At 49.4% G+C, this 9,421-nt stretch overlaps 1 protein-coding gene across 2 annotated transcripts; it reads left to right on the plus strand.

Moving 5' to 3' along the window:
- Positions 1-229: 229 nt before the first annotated feature.
- Positions 230-3,940, plus strand: OTX2 (orthodenticle homeobox 2). Of its 2 annotated transcripts, none has more exons than XM_060003437.1 (3): positions 230-326; positions 1,271-1,446; positions 3,320-3,940. In XM_060003437.1, the coding sequence occupies exons 1-3, from the start codon at positions 230-232 to the stop codon at positions 3,938-3,940; spliced, it is 894 nt and encodes a 297-aa protein (XP_059859420.1). The 2 variants fall into 2 exon arrangements, with proteins under 2 accessions (XP_059859420.1, XP_059859421.1); XM_060003438.1 differs by having other exon boundaries at positions 1,295-1,446.
- The last annotated feature ends 5,481 nt before the right edge of the window (positions 3,941-9,421 follow it).

Consider the following 9,421-nt stretch of genomic DNA (forward strand, 5'->3'; position numbering starts at 1 on the left):
CTCTGCTGTGCATAGCCCGGGCTCTTCTTAAGTTAGTGGTGGAACGTGGAAGAGCTGCGTCCTCCGAAGCGGTAAACCAGCACCTCTGTTTGTTTGTTTGCTTTGCCTTAGCTCCACCACTCCAAACCCACCCACCAGGACTCTGAATCTGTCCACCCCGGGAGAAGCGAGACCTTCCGGCTGGGTCCCCCGGATTTGGGCCGACTTTGCGCCTCCAAACAACCTTAGCATGATGTCTTATCTTAAGCAACCGCCTTACGCAGTCAATGGGCTGAGTCTGACCACTTCGGGCATGGACTTGCTGCACCCCTCGGTGGGCTACCCGGGTAAGTGAGCCCCGCGGCACTGCTGCCCTGCCCTTCCCCACGCCCGGTCCGCGGGGCTGTGACACTCTTTCCCCCGAGCACCGGGGTTGGCGGTGGCGTCGCCCCCGCCCCAGCTCCAGGCGAGGTCTCCACTGGGTTTTCCTTCCGAGAAGCAGCTCAAAGCCACAGGGCATTTACCGGCCGAGGAGAGGACAGGGGCTGGGGGAAAGGGAGTAGGTGGATCTACAACGTAGGAGTGGGGCGAGAAGGCTACTGCCCTTGCCATTTGGGCGAGGGGACCCTGCCTGTACCTCGAAGTCCAATTCCTCGGAAGTGCCCTCTTGGCGAAGTCGGGTTTCTCATCATAAATTCTCCCCACCAAGCCTGGGGCTTCCCCTCTGACCTCCAGGCCCTTAGCCTCTAATCCTTACAGGTGTGATTTACCCCGGGTGTGAGTGCTTTCCTTTCCGATAAGATCTGTTTTTTAAAATCCTCCTAGAACAAGAAGTATGAAATATGCCCCCATTTGAAAGATGGAGGAACAAAGGCCCCTGGAGTCCTAAAAAGCCTAGATCTCGGGCAGAATCGAGATTTGCCCCATCAGTTCGAGCTGCCGGTCCTCAGGGATCCTTTGACTTCACAGAGTGGGGTTTTTGTGTTGATGGTTTAGGGGTTGATTTTGGAGGGTTCTTGTTTTTTGTCCTCCATTTTTTTTTTTTTTTTTTTGGTTAGCTTTCGAAGAGACCCTCTGTCCGGAGCCATCTCCGACGTCAGGCGGAGTGGGGCATTCCCTGCAAGGGGCAGTGTCTGCCGGAGGAGCCGAGGCCGGGAGGGGGTGGGGAGGACACGGGTAGGGTCCGGGTTGAGCTGCTGCGAGGACCAGGGGAGTGCTGAGTGTGGGCGTGGCGGGAGTCGGACACCCGCAGAGACCCCTGTGACTGAGAAGCTGCTCCCGCACCCTAAAGGGCCCTGGGCTTCTTGTCCCGCAGCCACCCCTCGGAAACAGCGGCGGGAGAGGACGACGTTCACCCGGGCGCAGCTAGACGTGCTGGAAGCGTTATTTGCGAAGACCCGATACCCAGATATCTTCATGCGGGAGGAGGTGGCGCTGAAAATCAACTTGCCCGAGTCCAGGGTGCAGGTAGGGCAGATGTAGGTAGACACAGCCATCCTTCCTGACCGTGTCACCCCTCTCCCCAGCACTGTATTTGTTGAGGACCCAGGAGAGTTCCAGGTCTTGGAGAGGACCAAAGGAAGGTTTTAAACTAAACGCTCGGCTCCATCGGAAGCCAGTAAACTTTTCTCTTAGGGCCCCTTGAGTGTCTGATTTCTCCTCGTGCCCCTTTTTGTCCCTCCACCCCCACCCAGTCCTATAACCAAGGTTCTTCCGGTCCAGTTGGCAAGGTAAGACTGGTGATTTAGATGCAGTGATAAAGCACAGTCCTAGAACCCTTGGACCCCTGGTGGACAGAAGCCCAGCCTTGGCAGATTTCAAGGATAGTCACATAATATTTTAGTTCTTCCCTTCCCCCGTTGGAAATCCCCCCTCCCATTCTCATCTACTTTTAGGGATAAAAGAAGCTTAGCTCCTGCATAGTTCCAGTATTTTTACAGATGAAGAAATAGAGTAAATGACTTGCTCAAGGTCACATGTCAGTTTGGTGGTAGAAGAAGAAATTACACAGTAAGAGTGTTTTCTTTGACTTCTTAGGGATGGAACAGAACATGCTAGATCTGAGCCATTCAGCAGATAAAATATCAACATGGTATCCCAATGATACCTTCCCCCCTCCCCTTACTCCCCCTTAACTTGACCTTAAGCTGGAGAGGAAAGTAAACTCCCAACTCTTCTGGAATGCAAGTCCCATACAGATTTCTCTGGAAAGAATGTTTAGCACCTAAACCACATGTACACCTGGGACTCCCCTTCAGCTAGGACACATCAGCACGAACTGCAGATCAAAAAGAGCCTTTTTCAAAGTCAGAAGAAATTTTAGCACTTGTGAGGCTTGAACTGAAGTCTTAACTGAAAGAAAACAAATGGCTCTGCATGGTTGGAGGTTTGTGCTCAGCCTTCACGGCATCATTTTTACCACAGTTAAGACACCCGTATGGAGAGCTCATTCAAGAGGACAACTAAGGACTTTTGCCCAGAAAATGCCAGTAGCTTCCCTGACAAGCCCCCCCTCACACACCAAACACAGCACCTTCATTGCAGAACATGAAGAAGGCTGGTAAAGAGAATTTTCAAAGTCACACACAGAGGCAAAGTTGACAAGCCAATGAACATAATACAGTAAACAATCTGTGTGTCAAGTGGCACTACCCTGAAGCTCAGACTTGAGCCTAGGAGAGAAGTCTGTCTTTGAGCTCAAAGCGGAGTATATACGAGTCACTCCACTTACCATAAAGAAGGTTTTGGCAAATAGTAGCTTTCAGACCTTCTTCCTCAACAGGATCATTTCTCCTGGGGGCTTTCTTCTGTGAGTCTTTCTAGAAGAGACAAAAAGTAGAGTGATGGAACCAACCTACATATTAGTAGTTGCTACCTGGAAGATGGACTGTAAACTGTTTGAATTTAGGCTGTTCTTGCTGGCATATAACAACAGATCGTTTTCCCTCATTTCTCGTATGTTCCCATCCAAAAGACATAGAATAGATATGTTCTATTCCATTGTGAGAGTGTTCCAAAATGCAGCTGGATCTTATGTGTATGTGTGTATTTGGGGTGAAATGAGAGATAGGAAAGTGAGGGGGAGAATTTTTAGTCATGATTTGGGCGATTATCTTAAATTTTACTGTTCTGAGCTGGGAGTAAAGCAGGGTCAAAAGCTTTTAGATAGAGCCTCCCCAACTTTCTTATAATTCCAGGAACATATATGAGAGTTTCACTGGCAGGAGAGATTGTCTGCTCAGCTCATCTGTCCATCTAGGACAGATTTATAATCTGGGAGCCACTCTTTTCCTTAAGGAGTCACTGAAACCATGTTAAAGAAGTTTCTTTCCCTTTCAAGGTGTGGTTTAAGAATCGAAGAGCTAAGTGCCGCCAACAGCAGCAGCAACAGCAGAATGGAGGTCAAAACAAAGTGAGACCTGCCAAAAAGAAGACGTCTCCTGCTCGGGAAGTGAGTTCAGAGAGTGGAACAAGTGGCCAATTCACTCCCCCCTCTAGCACCTCAGTCCCAGCCATTTCCAGCAGCAGTGCTCCTGTGTCTATCTGGAGCCCAGCTTCCATCTCCCCACTGTCAGATCCCTTGTCCACCTCCTCTTCCTGCATGCAGAGGTCCTATCCCATGACCTATACTCAGGCTTCAGGTTATAGTCAAGGATATGCTGGCTCAACTTCCTACTTTGGGGGCATGGACTGTGGATCTTATTTGACCCCTATGCATCACCAGCTTCCTGGACCAGGGACCACACTCAGTCCCATGGGTACCAATGCAGTCACCAGCCATCTCAATCAGTCCCCAGCTTCTCTTTCCACCCAGGGATATGGAGCTTCAAGCTTGGGTTTTAACTCGACCACTGATTGCTTGGATTATAAGGACCAAACTGCCTCCTGGAAGCTTAACTTCAATGCTGACTGCTTGGATTATAAAGATCAGACATCTTCGTGGAAATTCCAGGTTTTGTGAGGACCTGCAGAACCTCTTTTTGTGGGTGATTTTTAAATATACTGAGCTGGACATTCCAGTTTTAGCCAGGCATTGGTTAAAAGAGTTAGATGGTATGATGCTCAGACTCATCTTCTGATCAATGTCCCGAGAGGCATAGAAGGAGAAATGAAAGGCCTTAGAGGGGCCTGCCAACCAGCTACCTGAAATGGACAAACCATCTGATACTTAAGATCCTATCATAGTTTTAGATCATTGGTTTTACTGATTTGCAAAGTGATCGAAAGCATTCTAGCCACGTGCAACCAAATACCACCAAAAATAAACAAACAAAACTAAATTGTGAGGGAAAGGAGGGAAGGACATAGCCTTCTTAAGCAGAGGTGTTCCAATGTCGTAGCCAATTCTTGGTTGAATCTTAGGAATGGACAGTGTCTCGAGCTCACTCACGTTTCATGACCAACTGGTAGTTGGCACTGAAAAACTTTTCAGGGCTGTGTGAATTGTGCGACTGATTGTCCTAGATGCACTACTTTATTTAAAAAATAATGTTCATAAGGAGTCAATATGTAGTTTAAGAGACAATCAGTGTGTGTCTTATATAAATGGTACATCTGTGGTTTTTAATCTGTGCTAGACTTCAAAACTGTGATCTGCTGTTATTGTATGCAAACTTGAACTCCACCTCTGCAGGGGTTCTTCTGTGATTAAATAGGTTATAATTATAAGTAAATTCAGAGCAACTGAGTACTTATCTAAAAAGATTACCTTTGGCTGGAGGTGAGCTGCACTGAAACTTTACAACAAAATGTCTCTGGACAAGGAGAGTGAGAGGAGAGAAACAAAAGGACACTAACTCATCTGTAATTTGCTGTTGGTAAGCCTAGCAGTAAAGAGACATTGGTCAATTGCTCTGACCCTGATGAATTTATAAACTGAGATCATCGTTGTTTATGCTTGCAGATGTTAACTGGAAAAGTTATATACGCAGAAACCTTTCTTCCTGGATTTGGCAAATATGTATAATTATATTAAAATGGTTCTAGCACAGCATTGGGTCCAGTTTAATTTTATACTACCATTTATGAACGAGAAGCCCACATTCAGCCACTCCTTCCCAGAACGTGTTTTTCTTCGGTCAGAGAGGGAATTAGCAAACTTTATTTTTAAAAAATGTTGAGAGGGGCCTCATCTATGAATGAACAAGATATGAATGACCGGTATGTCAACTTTTTGTGACTTTCATTAGTACTGCTCCGAAATTGAGTATAGAGAGCCTAATAATCAAAAGCTCTCCTTGCTTTTCCCTCCCTACCAGATAACCCTAACAATTTCTTAGGCACTTTACTAGCATGTCTTAACACAGATCAATTTTTTAAGCGGGAAGGGGCGAACTGTAGTACCTCAGAGAAAATGTGAATGACAAGAATTCCTTGTTTCTATTCTCTTATTTGATTAAGGGTTTTTTTTTTAAACTTCCAAAAATATATGAGGTAAACATGAGAGGGAATGTAATCAGAATCTGAAAGCAATTCAGGCAGAAATGATTTCTGAACAAAAGAGTTTCAGAAAAGTTTTAAAACCTATAATTTCAGTAGTTGAACATAAGGCACCCTGGTCAGGTTTTTTTTGTTGTTTTTTTGTTTTTTTTAGAAAGCGCTGAGGGGAAAAAAAAAATAGGTCTCTTCTCAGTTGTACCTGCATTTTGTAAACCAATCACCAGAAAAGACAAAATGGGCCAATGATTATGGTGCTTCTCAGGTAAAAGCAATATTTAATTTCATTTTAAACTCCTTATGCTCTTAAGTCTGACCAAAATTAAGCGATTCTTGATTGTAACTTTTGAAATGAATGTTAGCAGTTGCAACCATTTTGTCTTCTGGCTGATTTCCCCCTCCCTGGCTGCTGCACAGGCTGTCTTGAGCCCTACATGAGATCTTGTCTAATAATTGTTTTTGTTTTGCTGCTAAAGGAAATGAGGAAATGGAATAGTTTACAGTCAACAACTGAGGCACAACTTGATGGCAAGATGTTCTAGTACCTACTGATAATATTCACCCTACCGTAGTTTACAACTGGAATGAGATTGGGGCTGGGGGTGGAGGGTTTAGAGAGAGTTAGAGAAGGAACGTACATGAATCTTTGCTTTATAGCTGTCCAGATACTGGGTCTCATGCAAGGAAAACAGATCCTCAATAATTTCTCACACGGCCTTCAGTTTTCAGGATGCCCCACAAAGGAACAGGAAAGATTACCCTCTCTGTAAAAACAATAACAACAACCACAAACAGCGGACTACTCAGCAAATCGCGCGGTTAGGTTTCTCTCCCCGTACTTTAAAAAAGGAGGACGTCAGAAAAAGGCGCCAAGCCCCCTCTGAAACTAATTTTTCCACCCCCTTTGCACAACTTCGTTTAACAGACCACGGAGTTGAATCCCTTTGAATTGACGGCGAAGTAGAAATGAATTCCCCCTGACCGCAGGCAACGGAGGGAGGGCAAGGGAGGCGGGGAGCTAGCGCGGGCTCCCACGTCCAGAGAGTTCCGGTCACCGCGCCCTGCCAAGACCCGGCTTTATGAAGTTTAGTCCAATAATCGTCATTACTTGGTACTGAAATGACGCCACCCTCCAAAGGCGTCGGGGAGCGATTTCAACTGCTTGCTGGCGATCAACAAAGACTTGAATGTTGATGTAACCTTCGTTTTGAGGGGTGCAGGTGAGGGTGGGGTAGTTTGCTTTACAGAGCTCTGTTGTCCCAAACCTTTATCTTTCCCACAAAGATTCTGGGCCCTTTGTATTTCACCTCGGGAGTGTTTCGTCCCTTCACAGATAAGAAGAGAAATCCAATCAAGTCAATTAAGTTCCGGCTTTCGAAACCTCGGAGTTTGAGATCATGGTCAGTTTCCTCAACTCCTCTCCCACTCGCTTCCCTCTAATCTCACCCTTCCTGCGGCTCTCCACTCCCTCAGCCCCGGAGGCCCCGGGCGGCACTGCGAGGACGTGGCGCCCGGGAACAGCCTGTGCTCCCCGCCGAATCCACGGCGGGCTTTCAGAGCTGTGTTTTCTAAATCTCGACTGCCCGATCGGAGCTAGCCGGGAACGGCACTCCCATCTCTGCCCCGGGGGGCCCGAGGCCCAAGTGGCTCTCTAGCTGGCGCCGCCTTCTGGGCTCCACTCGGCCCTGCGGGCCGGGAAGGGGCGGCCTTGAGGCGCTCGTCCGCCAGCTTCCCCTCTCTCTGGTCCGGCTCCGGCTCTGGTCGGAACCTCGTCTGAGCCGCAGCCCCCATCACGGCCCGGTCCTCAGTCTCCCTCGCGGGCTCCGGGCGCTGTGGGCCCCGGCGAGGCCCGCGCGCCGCCAGCCCAGGGAGGAGCACGGCCTCCTCGAGCCCTGAAGTCAGGCTTCGGCGTCAGCCGTGGTCCTGGGCACCCGTGGCCGGATGACTTCACGGCCTGGCCGAGTTCGGGGGCCGGGCTGGCTCCAGGTGCGCGTGCGTGCCCCGGCCAGGAGGCGAACGCCCTGAGCTGGAGGGAAGGGAAGCCGAGACCGAAGGAGAGGATGGCGACGTGGCCCTGCCGGGCCCGGGAGAGGGGGCCGGGGGAGAGATGCGGGCCCGACGGGGCCCGCGGCCTCTTGCCTTCCTCTCTCCCCGGGAGGAAGCGCCGCAGACGGCTGGGTGTCATACTGGCGGTAAAGGGCGAGGCCGCCGCCGCCGCCACAGCGGGAACTCCCGCCGCGCCTTTGGCCTCCGGTGTCCGGCGAAGACGTGGCGCCGACGAGGGGGTCCAGCTGGGCCTGCCTTGGGCCCCAGGAATCCTCCAGGGAAGTCTGGGGCTTCTGCTAGTAGGGCTGGGGGAGCTGTGCTCGGTGTTCTGCCCTCCCTGGGGCTCCTGGGCTCTGAGCTGAGCCTTTCAGGGGGGGAGCCTGCGGGACTCTGTTACCCTTGGCTCATCCCTTTTCTCCGACGCCTCTAGATTTCGTCTTTAAACTGGGTGCCCTGACTTTTCCTTTTCAGAACCGGCGCAGCACTCAACCGCCCTGAAGGCCAGAGGCCAGTTCTGGAAGGGGAAGGCCGTGCCTTTGGAGTCCCGGACAGCGCCGGGCGGCCCGTTCCGGTTACCTGCAGGGCAGGGCCGCAGTCCTGCGCCCGCCTCCACTTAACCAGAGGGCGCTCGGGCGGCCAGTCCCGGCGCGCTCACCACATGTTTGAACCCGCGTCTAACACTAGCTGAAAACCTCGCTGTTGTTACCCGGACAAAGCTGTAACCCAAAACCAGGAGTGCCAGTGTGAGGTGGTGGTTTATTGATACACAGACGTGTTTTAATCATACAAAAGAGAAACACAAAGGAGTCGGGCAGGAGACAGGCGCATCCCACACAAATGGAAGCTGACGTCTTAGAAAACGACCAAAATGCGAAGATGCAGGGTCGGGTTCTGCCATGACCTCTGCCTTCTTCACGCCTTCCTTCAAAACCTTATCTCTTTCCCTTTCGTACCACAAAAGGGTTCACGCCCCATTTACGCATCTGCATGCCCAGATCTGCGACCAGTGTCTTGAACACTTCTTTTCCTCTTCTCAACGGCCAGAACCCTGTAAGCGCAGCGTGCCCTGATAAAACCTGATCCCCCAGTCGCTCCATTTCTGCCCTTGGGTTAGCATGATACAAAAAACGGGGAGCCCCTGGCACTTTCCCCTGGGATGAAGAGAGCAAAACTCCAAACAAAACCCACCCCGATGTTTTTCCGTATTAGGCTCTGAAACTGCACAGATTATGGGATTTGTCTCGGACAGAATTAACATTACATGTGAACGGTAGTGCTTCGTATATTGAGACACATTGTATACGATTGCTTGGAGCATCTCTTCTAAACTGCCTGTTAATAGCAACATGAGACCTTAAAATAATAAGTGGTTTTTCGGTTTTAACCTGATTAAAACGAAATTTAGACTCTGTAAAGGGCAGTTTTTCTGGTGGAAGCAGTTCGAAGGAAAGGGAACCCATCACGGGGGCTGGAGGAAGCTTTTGTATGGAGAAATGGCTGGAGAGAAGTAAGCAGGCATGCGTTTGAAAGGCCTTCTACTATGCAGCAGTCCCCACAAGCACGGAAGGTGCCCCCAGCTCTAAAGAGAATTAGCTAGACTTCCTCTCTTGCAAGCAGTGTGTTTTATATTTAAAAACCAACCTGCTGTCGACTGTAAAAAACAATAAGCAAATTCAAATAAAGGAGCCCTACCAAGTCCAACCCATTTGGTCAAAGATAATAACTGCAGGTACCAGAGAGGTCAGGCTATCACTAGGGGGAGGGTCGGCTTCGAATTTTGTTTTTCTCCTAAAGGGAAAGTCGAACAGCGTGAGGTCTGTGACTCACTTTTATTCCTTAATCTTCCCCATCCTTTACCTTCAATTATCAGAGGAAGGAAACATGGTATTGGGGGGCTGGGGGGGGGGGAACACAACAACAAAGGGGAAAAAAAAAAAAGAATCCCGTAGCAAATATAATG

This window comes from Delphinus delphis, chromosome 2 (assembly GCF_949987515.2).
Source record: "Delphinus delphis chromosome 2, mDelDel1.2, whole genome shotgun sequence".
Lineage (NCBI taxonomy): Eukaryota > Metazoa > Chordata > Mammalia > Artiodactyla > Delphinidae > Delphinus > Delphinus delphis.